Consider the following 17,796-nt stretch of genomic DNA (forward strand, 5'->3'; position numbering starts at 1 on the left):
GATATTTTTCCCCATTTAAAAAAAAAAAAATGGTCTTGCTCAATGACTTAATTTTTATTGTTGCTGATTCACTTTGAGTCCTGAATAGGGAACAAAACCAAATAAGTGTGTCTGGTATGGGTACTGCTCCCTCCCAGACATTTGCTGGATTGGGCATTTTCAAACATATATTTATAGTAAGGTTAAAGAACAGGTGTCTTCTGGCTACCTTTTCTGAGTCTGGGGAAAGATGTGGAGAGTTTATCCCTGATACAGCATAAGGAATGTTTTGTATCTGTAGGAAAAAAATATATATACACATACATAAATATACAAGGAATGCCTCTGTCTACATAGTTTTCTCTTTGAGACAAAGCAGTGTGTAAGATGACCTTAGAAAGGACCTGTGTGCCTTAGAATGAACTAAATAATATCCTTTTATATGATTGTTCATTACTTACCTATAATTCTGGCAAAGCTGCTGCTTGCTATGTTAACCTCCCAGTGCCTAATATTCTCCATTTTCCTGCAAAGCAATCATAAGAATCTTCATTTCAATTTCTCAGTCCCATCCCAAAGGATAATTCAGGGTGGAGGTGAGAGAAGCCCTACTTTGGGGCCCTATGCTGGTACCAACTCATTTTAAGTATATTCTTCCCCAGTATAATAACAGGACGAAAAAATAAACAACAACAACAAAAAAAAAAACATGGAGCAGAAAAACCCTGAGTCCTTAACACTGATTTGGGACTGACCCTTTCCAAGGGGATTCTCAGTTTTCAAATCCTAAGCTTAATAAGAAATGTCTAACTAACTCAGATGACTGAGATTTCATTCCTGGTACTTTAGTTGTTCTTTCCCTATAGTCTTTTCTAAAAGTAGTCAAACTGTGTAGAAATACTGAGATTTCCAATTCTTTGGAGGCGGGGATTTCTGTCTTTCTGAGCTCTCTTTTCCCTATATTATCCTAACCTGAGATCCCCAGGTGGAGATGGCTTTGCATTGCTGGTGATACCAAAGATAGAATCTTCACATTATTTAAAAAAAAAAAAAAAACAGAAATAAAAACAAAATGACGTGATGGCACATGCCTATAATCCAAACAACTCTGGAGGCTGAGACAGGAGGATCACAAGTTCAAGGCCAACTTCAGCAACTTAGCAAGGCCTTAAGCAACTTAGTGAGACCCTATGTCAAAACAAAAATATAAAAAGAGCTGGGGATGTAGCCCAGTTGTAAAGCATTCCTGGGTTTAATCTCCAATCCAATCAAAAAAATAAATAAATGAATAATAAATGAATAAAAAATCCTAATCCAGTCTACTCTTGAGGGTGATATATTGATCATCACAGAATACTTACAATAAATAGAAGTTTTAAGCTAATTTCTGTGTGTGAATTAATACACAGCACTTATGGTTGCCAGAGTATACTTTATACATTTCTCTCAATAGTCAGCTGGTTTATAGGTAAGAAAAAAACAAAGATTAAGGAGCTAACCCAAGTTTACATGGCTATTAGTGTTAAAACTGAAGCTGATTCTTTGTCTATTATTCTTTTTACTACACCGTACCAGCTCTTCACAAATATCACTCCTCCAAGTAGTATCCTGTTTGGAGCCCTAATTCAGATTTACTGCCAATAATGATGCCCTTCTTCTTTGGAGCATCAGGCTACATCAAATTGTGCAGATATTTTAAAGAATCTGGTGAACAAGTGCAGTCCTTGCTTCTCCAGATCTCCTTTTAAGCATTTGCTTTTCAAACTGAGCTTTGATCAATGAACTAGGTCATCTAAAATGCAGCATTATGGACTTTTAAGGAGGCAACTTATATTTGAAGATTAATCCAGAACTTAATGAGCAGAATTTGATCTTCTTTGTTTGATACTTTTCTGTCCCAATGTATGTTCATGAAACAAATACTGGTACACCAAATTCCATTATCTACATTTGCAATAGCTAGTAGCAACTTCTCAATTCTCTGGAAGATCCTACTCCCATTAATAATAAGCCACAGTGAGGCTTATTGGTATTTATTGCCACCTCTTCCACAGGCCTCCTTGCCCATTCCCCAGACCTAACAAACTGGATTTTTATCAGCATTAAATCTACTTGTAAAAATTAAATCATTGCCAGGTACAGTGGCCCACGCCTATAATCCCAGCGACTCAGTTGGCTGAGACAGGAGGATGGCGATTTCAAAGCCAGCCTCTAAATGGCGAGGTGCTAAGCAACTCAGTGAGACCCTGTCTCTAAATAAAATACAAACATAGGGCCTGGAATGTGGCTCAGTGGCTGAGTGCCCTTGAGTTCAATCCCTGGTACCCAAATAAATAAATAAATAAATAATCTCTGAATTTATAGGTTATGAAGTGTGAATGATCCTTCTCTTTACCCTCATCTCGCTAACATAAATACAACCGAATTCAGTGCTCAGAATTGAATCTGGGTGGCTCTCCCTAATTATTATATGTAACTAGAAATCAGGTTTATTTATATAGAGAGAAAGTGATCTGTTTCCTGCCAACACTTTCTTGAGTACTAACTCAGATTAGCCAGAAAATCATCAAATGCTGGACACAGTAGTACATACCTGTAATCCCAGCTACTTGGGAGGGTGAGACAAGAGGATTTACAAAAGTTCAAGATAGCCTCAGCAACTTAGTGAAACCCTGTCTCAAAATTTAAAATAATAATAATAATATAAGATGTAGTTCTGGGTTCATTCCCCAGTATCAAAAAGTAAAAGAAAATCATTATGCAATCTACATTGAGCATTTGGCCTTTATTGCCTAGAGAACTGGATGAGTATAGAAAAGTGCTGCCATTTTGGCCATAGTTTCCCAAGGTACTTCATTTAAAGTTGTTTCATCACCTGTGATAGCAAGAGAAAATAAATGTCAGGTTGCTGTAACAGTAAAGTGTTTGATTTAGGTAGAAAAAGCCATTAGTTTGTCTTGGAAAAATTCAGACTTTAATGTCTAATGAGCCTCAATAACCACTGCCACTGCTATATCTCCTTACTCCATGTTTTCTTGAGTCTTCTCAGTATACTGGCCTTTGTTTATTAAGACAGAGCTATTGGCTCTCACTATAGGTCTGGGGTCTGTTCCTGGAGAATCCCTGATTTATGCCTCTCTCTCTCTCTCTCTCTCTCTCTCTCTCTCTCTCTCTCTCTCTCTCTCTCTCTCTCTCGTTTCCCCTTCTGCTTTTTGCATCCCAAGAGAAAGAATTAAAGTTTTAGGGAAACAGTAACATTTCACAATCACCTTTTGAGCTAAATGGAGAGAAGAACTGAGGTAATATATACATACATACATATACTTGGGGTAACAGAGAAGGAGCACATTCCAAAACAGCTGTGTCAACTTGTTTTTAGCTCCCCATCGTTGGTTTAGCTAATAAAAACTAAAAAGTGACCATAGCATATATTATTTTCCCTACACTGCCTTTGGATTAGGTGTCCTAATTAACAACAGTTTCTCCTTTAATATTTACCCGAAATAACTTTATTATTAAAATAACTCTGAGCCCAGGACCTTTGTAGCTAAGGTGATTGGGATGGAGTTTTCTGTTTTTGATAGGATGGTGGTAAAATGAGGGAACCCAAACTACTATCATTTTTGCCTAATTGTTCCCCAGCATACATATCAAAATCTGTAATTGTTGCCTTGTAGTTTCCTTAGGTCAGTATTTGTTAGGATTGGGATGAGAGTGAAAAGAAAATTCCTGGTTCTTGGTTGCTTATTAATTAAGAAATAGTAAGAACAAAAATGTTTGTGCCTTGCCCACAGCAGTTGGATTGTGAATGTGGAAACAACTAGACAAAGTTGACTCCCTGACTTTTGCCACCCTGAATCCCAAGGGTATATTGTTTGATTTTGCTGGAGGACTTCAGTCTCTAGAAACTCTAGAACCAAGCCCAGTGTGGTGGCACATACCTATAATCCCAACTACTTGGGTGGCTGAGACAGGAGAATCATAAGTTTGAGGTCACCTTCAGCAATTTAGTAAGATCTTAAGCAACTTAGACTCTGTCTCAAAATAAAAAGGGCTGGAGACACACCTCAGTGGTAAAGCACCCTGGGTTCATTCCCCAGTATCCAAAAAAAAAAAACAAAACTTGAGCACCAAATGCCCCCAGATATGAACATGGAACTTCCACAAAACAAATTGGGTCAATTTCAGATTATTCATTATACTCTTCTTCCAACCCCTGGAAAGGTGGCCATAAGCAGCACCTCTGCTGGCTTAGACACATGTTATGTGGAAGATCTGTTATGGAACTTATCCATGTCATTGGCTACTCTGTCTTCTAGCAATACTTCTGGGAGTCCTATTGTTTTAAGAACTTCCAGAAGGAACTGCTGCCTGTTTTCCCCACTATTTCCTGCATGTATGGGATCCTTGTGGGGATGGGGAGGAGACCACAGCCAATCTCAGCATCATGTATATGGTTTCCCATCCACCTCTGGTCCAATGTTTTGAATTAGCTACCAGTGCAATGTCTTTCAGATTTGCCTCTGTGCTCTTTGTTACTGTACTGGATGGATCTCATTCTGTCTGTTCCCATCAAGTCTTAGTTGGCCAGCCAACTAACAAGAAACTAGTCCCCCTAATCCTTACCCCTTCTTTGTTATTGAGAGAATAGAAGTGAACTCTCTCCTAGCCCTTCTGCTGAAGTGGTGGGTGGGGGGTCCTCTGACCACTGTGGTCTCTGCAGGGGGAACCGAGAAGGGCTGAGTCGTACTTCAAGCAGCCGCCAGAGCAGCACAGACAGCGAACTCAAATCCCTGGAGCCAAGGCCTTGGAGCAGCACGGACTCAGATGGCTCTGTCCGGAGTATGCGACCTCCTGTCACCAAAGCCAGCAGTTTCAGTGGAATCTCTATCCTCACCCGAGGTGACAGCATCGGCAGTAGTAAAGGTGGCAGTGCAGGAAGGATCTCCAGGCCAGGTACTACAGCTTCTTTTCCTTCCACATCATGCTCTCCCTTCTTGTTTAACTTATGTAAAATATCACTAATATTTACTTTTAACAAAACATTTATCCCAGTATGGCTTCATGAAAATCTAAAACAACCGGTAGAGGGGAATTTGATTTCTTGGATCCATTATCCTTTGTTGTATCTGGTCCCATCTGATTTTCTTTCAAATATTCCCATCCTGATTTTAAAAAAAAAAAATTGATCTTATTTTTGGATTATTTCTGACTTAAGTGAGACATTACTTGCAGCCCAGGTGCAGGTTATTTACTATGATGAATATGATAGCTGCTTTCATCCTGTGTCCCTTGAGATTATAAGAGGATTTATAGAGCACAGGAAGCCCTAGAGTATAGCTGCTTGTAATTAATTGGTGATATCCAGTAGACTAAAACTACTTCTGTGGCTTCTTTAGCTCTCAGTTACTGGGAAGGAGCAGACACTCACATGTTTCACATGAAAGCCTATTATCACCCTTCAGCTCTTCTAATCTCCCTCCATTCCTGTTGCACACTTAGCAGAAGGGTATTTATTTAGCTCTCCATATGCAGTGGAACTCTTATTTCACTATTCTTCTCCCTCTGAAGAATTGCTTAAATCTCATTCTAGAAGTGCTGTAGATCTTGTCCTTATTAGACGTTGGCAGTGGTGAGGTTTTTGCTTCTGATAGGTCTCTACTGCCCTTCTCTTACCTATTTTCTAGTCCCACTGCCTCTTCCTTTAACCAGGCCTCTACTTTCTTTTATTTAATTATGATTCTAGCCCCCAAACTGATCTCCCTGCTGTATTCTTGGCCCTTTTTAGAACCAATATATCAATCTACAATAAATTTAATCATGTCAGTCCTCTCTTCAAAGTTTCCTATATCACCTACACAATAAAATCCAAACTACTTAATATAGCATAACTTCCTAATTCTGACTAGCTATAGCAATCTAATCTCCAGATATCTATCCTTTTCCAGCCCTTAAACCATTTTTCGAATATGGTATTAGCTGTGTCTCCTCTCATTTTGACAAGCTTGTATTCATCTTTCAAATCCATCTATCCTGCCACCTCCTCTTTAAATCCTTTTCTGACCCTCTAAGGACTTCTTGCTTCCTCATCTTTGCTGTCATAATACTTTGTTATTTTGTTTCTGTGTCCCTTATCCTTATCAGATTGTGATAGTTGTATGGATGTTCATTCCATCAGAAGGTCCTGTGCCTCTGGAGGACAAGAACTGTATTCCCTTTACTTTTTTGTGTCCTTAATTCATTACACAATACCTGGCACATAGCAGATATTCAATAAAAAGTGAGCCAAAATAAACCTTTCTCTTTATTTTTTCTTAAAGTATGTTATAGGAATATGTATATGTGTTGGAGAGCCTAAAAATGAGAAAAATAGTTGGATAAAAAATAGGTTGCACGGGGCTGGGGATGTGGCTCAAGCGGTAGTGCGCTCGCCTGGCATGCGTGCGGCCCGAGTTCGATCCTCAGCACCACATACCAACAATCAAAGATGTTGTGTCCGCCGAGAACTAAAAAATAAATATTAAAAATTCAAAAAAAAAAAATAGGTTGCACATATATGTGTTCAGCTGTGTGCTTGTAGAGGTGAGGTCACCATGTTAGCAACCTTAGAAAGACATAATGGAAGTTGGGAAGAAAGCAAAGAAAAACAGGTCTCTTATGGGACCATGAATCTGTACCTTCCCAGAAAGTAAGAATTTGTGTTTTCAGCTACCTAATCAGAATTTTAGGAACTTCAGGGGAGATGCCTCAGTAGTTTCACATTTTGTTCAATTCTAAAACTAAACATTTACAGGGTGGTTCCTGTCCCTTGGGAGTAGAAACCTGCTGAGTGGAAGGCTGTGCTCTTAGCTTAAATGCATCTTTGTTCATGCATGGATCTTCAAAAGACAGTGGAGAATGGGCAGATGAGAGTAAAGAGAAAGGGCAAGGAAAAAGTAAGAGCCCTGCAGCTGGGCCTTTCAAGGGTAGTATATTCATGGCTCAATTTTACAACTCTGGATTGGTCTCCTTTTTGCCTTAGGCATGGCATTAGGTGCCCCAGAAGTGTGCAACCAGGTCACCTCACCCCAGTCTGTCCGGGGCCTTCTTCCTTGTACTGCCCAGCCGCAGCAGCAGCAGCAGCAGCAGCAGCAACAACTTCCTGCTCTTCCACCCACACCTCAGCAACAGCCTCCTTTGAATAATCACATAATCTCACAGGTGAGTCACTAGTCATTGTCAAAGAGCCACCTCTGCTCTGATTCAAGTAAACACTGGAAGTATAGTCATATCTCTTGTGCTGTGGGTAGCAGAAAGGATCAATTTTTGGAAATATGCCACTCCCTTACCCATTTCCTATTTGTCAAGTTATGGGGAGAGAAGAACAAATGTCTGGCCAAAGTACTCTGTAGAGTCAGCCTAGGAGTTTTTTGCTTTATACTTCTTCTGCTTCTTCCTGATAATTGTCAGTGCATCTTTTATCACACACATTTTTATTGTACCCCCTCTACCTCTACATTCTGTGTAATTAGCAAGGTGATGATTTTGCTCACCATATTCATATATGGAACTCAAAAAGATTATAGCTCCCACATAATCTGACTAAATATATTGACCCAAAATATGTATTTATTTGTTGGAGTTAGGGAGAAAGATACCCTACAACACATGCCATAAGACTCAAATACTCCCAAAAGTTGTCTTTGTTTTTCAGTTATAAAAGGGCTACCTTGCCGGGCGCGGTGGTGCATGCCTGTAATCCCAGCAGCTCAGGAGGCTGAGGCAGGAGGATCGTGAGTTCAAAGCCAGCCTCAGTAATGGCAAGATGCTAACCAACTCAGTGAGACCCTGTCTCTAAGTAAAACACAAAATAGGGCTAGGGTTGTGGCTCAGTGATTGAATGCCCCTGAAATCAGGGTCCGGTACCTATCCCCTCCCTCACACAAAAAGGGCTTTCTTTCTTTTTCAATTGCTGGAACTGCTAACTGTTAGTACCAACTAGGATTAAGGGAAGTTTTGCTTCTATGCAGACCATGAAAGTCATTAGCCTAAGAATCAGGAACCCTAGCCTTCTAGGTTACAAAGCCTCCTGAATACTCTGAGTAGAGCTGTACTGAGACTTTCATTTATTCTCTTCTTCCTTGAACAGAGCTTTTAATGAGTAGAATCCCAGGGGTCTATACTCTTTTTCTATAGTTTAAGGTTTCTTTTAAAAGAAAAATTTAAACTGAAAGGTCCTGTGTTCAGTTAGTCCATCATGGTCCTAGATATATCTCTTTCCTAGGTACTAGAAACAAGTTCTAAATACTAATACCCTAGGAACTGGGAACTCAAGTGGAAAGACCTCAGAATGACCCAGTCAGTTCTACCCCATCCTAAATACTGTGAAATGATGCTAAAAGAAAGAACACTGAAGCTGGGCATAGTGGTTCCCATCTATTATCTCAACAACTCAGGAGATTGAGGCAGGAAAATTAAAATTCAAGGCCAGTCTCGGTAGCTTAGTGAGACCCTGTCTTACAATGAATAATGGGAAAGGCTGGAATGTAGCTTAGTGGTAAAGTGCCCCTGGAGTCTGAATATAGATCAGACACATGTAGATCATTCCAGTCCATAGTCCCTAAAGCAGTTTCTCTATAGTGCTGACTTTCTTATTTGTTATTCTACTACCATTTACCCTATTGGGTCTTGTTTTTATCAACTTCCCTTACTTCTTACTAAAGCATTGCATGTATGTATATGCTTTTCTTTGCCTTTGTCTTAATTCAAACCAGCTCATGGTGAACTCTGTCTTTCTTCTGGCTTTCTCCTACTGTGCTTATGTATGTGTAGCTTTTCCAAGACTCCAATGTTTTTTAGTTCTTTTTTCTTTTTCTAAAAGATGATTATTTTAATAGAGTCTTGCTCCCTTTTCTAATGCTTAGTCTTCCATCTGCTTCCACCTTCTGTCTGTCATCCATATCTAGAAGTAGATAGCAAGAGTGGGAGAAGAATAAAGAGATAGGAGAATAACCATTTCAGACTAAAAATTTAAACTGAATGTCTAAGTGGTGAGCCCTACACCCAAAACTTCTACTTGGGTTCTTCGCTGCTACTGGACCCCAAGCATCAATGGTTGAGTCATTGGTATTGACTCCCATTCTATAGGAAATGTACCAGGTTAGATGCTGTGGATTGGGGGTGGGAAATCATTGTTTGGATACAGAGATCTCTTTTCTCTCAGAAATTCTATCTTGAGGTTAATCATGATCACAAACTCTAAACTAAATAATCTTACCCTGAGTAAGTATTGATATTGCAGAAACATTATGGTAGCTGCTGAAGTTATACCACTAACACCACCATACCACTGTATATATCTTCTTCCATTTTTTTCTACTTCTCTGTTTATGCCCTTCTTTCTCTTTCTTGTATTCTTTCTTTTCTTTTTCCCCCTCAGCACTGGAGGCTCTGCAAACTAAAGTTGCTAAGCCCAAGAAAAATTATTGTTCAGTTTCTCTAATGCTATATAACAGTATAAGGATGAAGGAAGTGACTACATATAGACATACCGCTGTGCTTATGTTAAAGCTTATCCTGTACAAGAAAAACTCGAAGAAAGAGTATTTACCTCTAGCTCTGTAGCAGGAGGCATTTGCCCCAGGCATGGAGACAGTGCTAGCAAGTGTGCTCTTTCCCTTCTTGGCAGGCCTTCTCGCTCCATGAAGGCATTCATCTTGTGTAAGCATGTGAAACTAGGGAGTCAGGCTGAGGATAAAGAGCCAATGGCTAGGGGTTGGGGATGTTGCTCAAGTGGTAGCACGCTAGCCTAGCATGCGTGCGGCCCGGGTTCGATCCTCAGCATCACATACAAACAAAGATGTTGTGTCCGCGGAAAACTAAAAAATAATCATGAAAAAATTCTCTCTCTCTCTCTCTCTCTCTCTCTCTCTCTCTCTTTCTCTCTCTTTAAAAAAAAAAAAAAAAGAGCCAATGGCTATCTTTTACCCAATTGACTTAAACTAGATTGGACCACTGTAATAGAGCCCTCTTAACCTCTCTCCTGGTGTCCTCGGGCATCCAAGAGCCATTGATCTGTCCTAGAATGTGCCAGTAGGTGGCAGCCACATCCTCACAGTTCCTCAGAGGTTCCCTGACTCTGCAATTTGAGGCAGACCAAGAAGAGCACTATAGGTGAAGGTAGCATAGAATACACATCCCATGCCCCCTGCCCCCCGCCCAAAAAAAAAAAAAAAAAAAAAAAAAAAGACAGCAAGACCCTTACCTTTACTATTGCCCTTACCCTTTTAGGGGAGGCCTAAGAGAGGAGCATCATTTCTCTGTTCACTCTTTATTAAAAACCCACAAGCCAGACTTGTTTTATCATTTTATTGTTCCTTCTCCAAGTTATACCCTCCTCCAAGAGCAAGAACAGGATTTTAGTATAATATAAAACATGTATAAAAGCCACCCTAGCTTATGCTGCTAATGCTGAGCAACTTGGCCAACAGTTACATTTGGAATATGATTGGTGTATGAAAAATAAGTGTGACAGTAGGACTAACAGTTGATTTTCCAGGGCTAAGAGTTGATTTTCCAGGCCTCAACCACTTCCCTCCAGGTCCTAAAAAGGTCTTCTCAGTAACTTTTTCCTAGTCAACATGACTTAATTTTTTTTTAATTTTTTTTTTTTTAGTTATCAATGGACCTTTATTTTATTTATTTATGTGAGGTGCCGAGAATCAAACTCAGTGCCTCACATATGTCAGGCAAGTGCCCTGCCACTGAGGCATAACCCAGCCACTAAATTTTTAAAATCTAGATATCTCCTCTTCTGAAGCTCCAGTTTCTCCCTTTGGGTGGTGATGGAGGAGAGTGGGGGCATGTTCTTCTACTTGAACTATTAGTTCCTTTGTGAAAATTTCCTGGAGATATGTGGCAGGCAATACTATCAATATTACAGCCCATATCTATTAATACTCTAAATATGGAGGGAGGAGCCCATGGAAGATTCTAGAAGAGTTCTCTTTGGCCTCTTCCTTCTCTTCCTCCCTATTGCTAGAGCAGACTGAAAAAGCACTTGTCCTGCAAAAGTAGGTTTCAATCTCAGCTCTGCTGTATTAGCTGTGTGATCCTAAGTGAGGAATTTAATTTCTCTGAGGCTTACTTTCTTAATTGCAAGTACAAGTTATCCTATCTCCCTACGGGAATCTTGTGAAGCAATCAGGAGACAGAGTATATAAATAAATATATCCCTCCTCTTCATCACCTTTCTCCTTCTCCCATCCCTCCTGCCACCAGGGGGTTGTAACTAGAGAACTGATGAGGCAGTTGAAAGGACTGGAGGGGAAAAGAAGAGAAAAAAATAACTACCCATTAGTTGGTTTAGAAAACTGCATGTTCCAATAAACAAATCCTACTGCTTGAGGCTAGTGAAGAGACTGAAGGTACAGAAACTGAAGCTAAGCTGTTTATATTTTATCCCTAAAATCCCCCTGTTTGCTTATGGGGGCATTTTTTCATATTGCCCTCACAGCCTGGAGGAGCACAGAAAGATCATGGAGCAAGAGGAAGTAGTTGGAAGCAGGCATCAGCTGGGTGTTTTTTTTTTTTTCTTTTCCTTTTTCTGCCCTCGGGAGGGAGTCGATCCCTGTGAAAGAGCACTTCCTCCAGGAGAGCTGACCTTGGATGACTCTTCCTACTAAAGCAGTGCAAACAGGAATCCCAGTAGGCACTCAGGAGGGTTATGATCAAGCTCACCAGGAATCCTGTGCTCAGAAAAAAGGTTTTAGGAAAATCATCATTTGAAATCAGGCAACAGGCCCTGGCCCTGACAGTTCTCAAATTGCTCACAGCAGCTGCAGAGTTCTAAGTGCCAAGAGGGTGGGACATTTAGTAGATGGCTCCTCATAGGAGAAATTTGTTTGTTTGTCAGAGAGAGGTGAAAGCTATAAGCTGTCCCAGGCTTGGTGGTCAACCTACTCAGCAACCTTGTGATTCATGTGAAATTTTTCTCATGATTAACCTTGTTGTTCCTTCCCTTTCCCTCCCCATCTCTGCCCTGCTGCCTCCCTCCATGCCTCCCTTTTCTCTTCCCTTTTCTACATGCCTCTCTGCTGGTCCACAGCCAGTCCCAGCTCTGCAGCCCTCTCCGCAGCCTGTTCAGTTCTCTCCAAGCTCCTGTCCCCAAGTCCTTCTGCCAGTCTCTCCGCCCCAGCAGTACAACATGGTATAAATTCCATTCTCCCTTTTTGTCTTGTCCATGTATGGCCTGTTTCTGTCGTATGTCTGGGTCAATCTGTGATGGCCTTGCAAGCATGTTGTGCTTTTGGAGGGCATGTTGAAAGCTATTCTTGAGGGGCCCGCACAGGCTGAACTGTACTCCATTCTGATGGCCTCATCACAGCACACCGAAAGACACCTAAATATGAGATAGGAATGCTGAGTTCCCCAGAGTTTTAGTAAGGGGAATGAAATTGGATGTTGATCTAACCTAGGCCCCTTATTATATCATGTATGTCTTCTTAATTTGCTCCCTGGACATGTCTTGAAGAACCCAGATTATTTTGTACAGAATGGTTCTCTACAATTTCTTTTAAAAATAAAAACACAACTGCAGACTTCTTTGGTACCAGTGGTTAAAAACTTAAAATTTTAACACCCCCCCTCCCTGCTTTTTGATACTGGGGATTGAACTCAGGGGCACTCAACTACTTAGCCATATCCCTAGCCCTAATTTGTATTTCATTTAGAGACAAGGTCTCGCTGAGTTGCTTAGCGTCTTGCCATTGCCAAGGCTGGCTTTGAACTTATGATCCTCCTGCTCCAGCCCCCCAGCCACTGGGATTACAGGCATGCGCCACTGCACCCAGCAGATCCATTTTTTACCTAATTTACGTGTTGTTTTATATGAAAAGTATTCTGCACAGTATACGTTATTTAAATTATTCCCTGACTTAAATACTTTAAAGGTCTGATCTGCCTCACAGTTGATAACTTCCATCATGGTTATAGGAGTCCTCTTTTTTTTTTTTTTTTTTTACTTTATGTTTATTACACCTTTCTGCTTTTTCACTAGAATTCCTCTCTTTTCTCCTATCTCTTATCTTTATTCTGAAAAGTCCTAGAACATGGACCTTAAAATAATCTGCAATCTAAGACTAATCTCTTATCTTTTATCATCTATTCCTAACCAATAAGATAGCAAAACAGATCCCTGAAAGTAAAGTGAAACTGCAGTACAACATTGTCTTTTGGTTTCTGCTAGTTTCTTTTCAAAAAAACTCTTGCTCTGGTAGACATACATGTGTGTGTGTGTGTGTGTGTGTGTGTGTCAGAGAGAGAGAGAGAGAGAGAGAGAATATATTACTATCCAGAGGGTAGAAGAAAAAAGGAAACTTAAAAAATAACCTATCACTGTACAAGTGAAAGATGGGATACCATCACTCTTGCTGCTCAGGGAAGAAGGCTGAGGGAGAAGGTAATTACAGTCTGGCCAGTCAGTCTCCTCCTTTAGCTCAGCCACTCACCCTGGCCTCCTTTCGGAGGTGAGAATTAGAAGTGGCTTCTGAAGGAGTGGAGAACTCTAGGCTAGTGTCAAAGAACAAAGGTGGAAATGACCTCCATCAGGAATAAAAAGATAAGCAGCAGGAGTGGAGCCCAGCAGTCCTTTACTGCTAGACAGAGCTGCAAGGCACATGATCCTAGCCACCCAGGATCCATTCGAGGTGTTATCTAGGTTCTTTATTATAAAAACAGAATCTACAGCAACATAGGAGCCATTTTTATGGTTAGGGACATGAGGAAGGTGGGAAACAGGAAAAACCTTAAAATCTTTTTCTTTAACCCACCAGTTTATCCAGTTTTTTCTATAAGTAGAAGTTATCTATCATTGTTATGTATCATTGTATTGTATTATCATTGTACTCATCCCCCCAAGACTAATTCTAATAACAATCATCAATGTAGCCATTGTTACCTCACATGTGATAAGGAGAATGGCTCTGGAGTTAGGTTTCTGCTATTTAGTTCATAGCAATTTAAAATATCACATGTCGGGCTGGGGATGTGGCTCAAGCGGTAGCATGCTTGCCTGGCATGCGTGCGGCCTGGGTTCGATCCTCAGCACCACATACCAACAAAGATGTTGTGTCCGCCGAGAACAAAAAATAAATATTAAAAAAAATTCTCTCTCTCTCTTTCTCTCCTCTCTCACTCTCTCTTTAAAAAAAAAATAAAAATAAAATAAAATATCACATGTCAAAGGCTTAAGGCTAAAAAAGCCTTCTCAGGGCAAAAAGGCAGGCCTGACCCTAAAAAGAAGACTGTAGAGAACCTTGTTGTTTCTGTCTTTCTGTATTGAAGTAAGGACATGAGACTTAGAGTCTCCAACTCTCTCAACAGGCAGATGACCTCAGCAACCCCTTTGGACAAATGAGCCTTAGCCGCCAAGGTTCTACTGAAGCAGCTGACCCCTCTTCAGCTCTATTCCAGCCCCCACTTATCTCCCAGCACCCTCAGCAGACTAGCTTCATCATGGCTTCCACCGGACAGCCCCTCTCCACTTCCAACTATTCCACTTCTAGCCACGCACCACCTACTCAGCAAGTCCTGCCACCCCAGGGCTACATACAGCCTCCTCAACAGGTAAGCAGCCCCTGTCCTCAACTTCAGTCTCTAATTCAGTTTATCCAGTATTGAATCTTTCCTTCTTCTAGTTTAGGCAGACCAGAAGGGGTACTCTCCCCACTGTGTGCTTAAGCGTTATCACTCTAGACAGAAAGTCTTCTTTCTAACACAAGTGCTATTATATTTCAGACTTGTATAGTAATCTTGTAATTGCTGGCCTAATAGAATATCTCTATTTACAAATTTCCATCTATCAGCCCTGAGGTATTTAGTAATTTGTTTCCTCTCTATTATAGATCCAGGTTTCTTATTATCCCCCTGGACAATATCCTAATTCCAACCAGCAATATAGACCTCTTTCTCACCCGGTGGCCTACAGCCCCCAACGTGGTCAACAGCTGCCTCAGCCATCCCAGCAGCCTGGTAAGAGGAGCCACTGGTGTAAGAAGATGGCTCATAGGAGAAGGACAGAGAAATTACCTTCCCCACTTTAAAAAAAAAAAAAAAGGAATTATTAGGGTCCAAAGGAGGGTCCCAGGTTCTTGGGCTAGGGATGGGGGTCGGGGGGTGGAGGCTTAAAATAGAATGGAGAAGGGAATTACTGCTAGAAAGTTGCCTTTTAAACATTTATACTAATGTTTTTTCTGCTTTGCCTATCCTAGGTTTACAGCCCATGATGCCTAACCAGCAACAGGCGGCTTACCAAGGCATGATTGGGGTCCAGCAGCCCCAGAACCAGGGCCTGCTCAGCAACCAGAGGAGCAACATGGGGAGCCAAATGCAAGGCCTGGTGGTTCAGTACACTCCACTGCCTTCTTACCAAGTGAGTGCATTCTGCACTGGGAAAGATCACCCAGGCCTTGAGATGAGGAAAAGGACAGCCTCCCAGGATCATCCATACAACTTCAATTCTAAAATATTGTCTATTTCCCCCTAGAAGTTTTAGGGACTTTTCTCTAAAAGAAAGTCTGAGAGGAGTTTTTAAGTTGTTTGGTGTTTATAAAGCCATGCAAATGCCTAGGAAAGTAGGGTCTAAAGGAATTAACTCTTTCTTATGTCAGATGCCCAAGAGTGATATTTAGAGAAGGGAAAAATGGAGATGGCTCTGTGACCATTTCCTCTGGACAAATGAAGAGAATAGGAGGAGGCTGTAAGAAGTAAAGAAGGAAGTTGCAATGCCCTGATGTAGTGATGACTAAGCTGTTCTGTAGATGAACTCAGAGTACAATTAGATATTCTGTTTTCTACCCAGGTCCCAGTGGGCAGTGACTCGCAAAACGTGGTTCAGCCACCTTTTCAACAACCCATGCTGGTCCCTGCGAGCCAGTCTGTACAAGGAGGTCTCCCTGCAGGGGGTGTACCAGTGTACTACAGCATGATCCCACCAGCTCAGCAGAACGGTACAAGGTGAGGACTGCTGGAGAGCAACAGTATACTTTTCATAGACTTTCAGCAACTGTTGTATCGTCTTCTGTTTCTATTGGCCTAGGAAACACAGGAGTAAGAATCCCAGTAGTGCTCTAAAGCAGGTAGAATATGAGGGAGTTCATTTTCCTTTGTTCCTTGATGATTTAACTTTGCATAGAGCCCATCAGCAGAGAAAAAATTTCTGCTACAAAGATGGATGCTTATAATATTCCCCATTTTTTTGTTTTTCAAATCAGTGGGACTGAGAACCAGGTTTCAGAGACTGTACTTGTCATTAAAAGAAGCAATTTTGGAGCCAGGCAAAGTGCCTCACACCTGAAATCCCAGCTACTTGGGAGGCTTAGGCAGGGGGATCACAAGTTCAAGGCCTGCCTGGGCAACTTAATGAGATATATCTTAAAGTCTAAATTTTTAAAAGGGCTGAGGATGTAGCCATTCTGAGGTAGAATACTCTTGGGTTCAATCCCCAGTATCACACAAAAAAAGGAACAAAGCAATTTTGGGTTCTATGTACATAAGTTTCTGTGTATACTTGTATGTCTATAGATGAAACTTTTTTGACACATATATTTCTGTATATCTATTTTCTGTATAAATATATATCATAGCTAATGGAATCATAACCATAGAACGTACCTTAAAAATAATCTAGTCCACAGCCCTTATTTTATTTTTCTGTCTTGAGTTTTAAATGAAGAAATTTCAGGTAGGGTTGCATCCCCAAAGTCACACAGTTGGCTAGAAGTAGAGCTGGAACTAGAACTCAAGTATGTGTCTAACTGTCTGCATTTCTCTGTGTCTGTCTCCCAGTGTATATTTGTTTATCTCTTTCTATACATATGTCTCCATGTTGTTTTGAATCTTGTGGGTCCCCCATACCCATTTGTCTTTAGGGACTCTCAGTGTACGCCATTATACATAGATCCTAAATCATACATCTTCTTACTTTTGTTTAACACATTTCTTTCTAATATTCTGTGTCTTTCTCTGACACACTCTGCCTGATTCTTATTGTGTTTCTAGAATCTATGCACGCATACGCGCATGCACGTGTTTGTGCGCATGTGTATATGCCTGCTGTTTCCACACTGTTGAAAAGAGCATGTGTCGCTAACATTCCATCTGTAGCACTGATTAGCAGCTTCCTAATTGAAAGATGATCAAGTACAAATATATATAATTAACTTTGAACTGATGAGTGATTCTAGAAATTGCACGGCAAATTGGTCTGGGAATGGCTTGGAGCTGCCTCTGCTTCCCACAGGGAGGTCCAAAGAAGCAACAGCTGTTTGCCAGGAGCTGTTACCCTCTCTACTGCTTCACCACTCCTCTCTTCTCATCTCTCTAGCCCTTCTGTGGGGTTTCTACAGCCCCCTGGCTCTGAACAGTACCAGATGCCTCAGTCTCCTTCTCCCTGCAGTCCACCACAGATGCCACAGCAGTACTCAGGTAAGAGGATAAAGAATTTGGGGAGGGGCTGGGGATGTGGCTCAAGCAGTAGCGCGTTCGCCTGGCATGCGTGCGGCCCGGGTTCGATCCTCAGCACCACATACAAACAAAGATGTTGTGTCCTCCGAAAACTAAAAAAAATAAATATAAAAAATTCTCTCTCAAAAAAAAATAATAATTAATTAAAAGTGCTGGGAAAGGATGTAAATTCATTTGTTTAAAAAAAAAAAAAAAAAGAATTTGGGGAGGGCTTGGATACTGGTAAGGGCAAACATTGCTGCCAGGCTTGTGCTTTAGAGTTGAAAGTAGAAAGATTCAAGAATTCACTGACCGCATCATGAAGAAAGACCAAAG

At 40.9% G+C, this 17,796-nt stretch overlaps 1 protein-coding gene across 22 annotated transcripts in view; it reads left to right on the forward strand.

The window, feature by feature from the left end:
• The window catches only part of R3hdm2 (R3H domain containing 2), a 123,978-nt gene that overhangs the window by 95,168 nt on the left and 11,014 nt on the right, over window positions 1–17,796 (forward strand). For 17 of the 22 annotated variants that reach the window (XM_078053275.1, XM_013363060.4, XM_078053278.1 and 14 more), the window contains 8 exons: window positions 4,703–4,935; window positions 7,001–7,179; window positions 12,065–12,166; window positions 14,341–14,583; window positions 14,862–14,988; window positions 15,228–15,388; window positions 15,818–15,972; window positions 17,342–17,442. In XM_078053275.1, coding sequence (XP_077909401.1) covers window positions 4,703–4,935; window positions 7,001–7,179; window positions 12,065–12,166; window positions 14,341–14,583; window positions 14,862–14,988; window positions 15,228–15,388; window positions 15,818–15,972; window positions 17,342–17,442 — 1,301 coding nt within the window. The remainder of the gene's footprint in view (window positions 1–4,702; window positions 4,936–7,000; window positions 7,180–12,064; window positions 12,167–14,340; window positions 14,584–14,861; window positions 14,989–15,227; window positions 15,389–15,817; window positions 15,973–17,341; window positions 17,443–17,796) is intronic. The other 5 variants (XM_040280443.2, XM_040280447.2, XM_040280446.2 and 2 more) reach the window with 1 other exon arrangement.

This window comes from Ictidomys tridecemlineatus, chromosome 6, assembly GCF_052094955.1.
Source record: "Ictidomys tridecemlineatus isolate mIctTri1 chromosome 6, mIctTri1.hap1, whole genome shotgun sequence".
Classification (NCBI taxonomy): Eukaryota; Metazoa; Chordata; class Mammalia; order Rodentia; family Sciuridae; genus Ictidomys; species Ictidomys tridecemlineatus.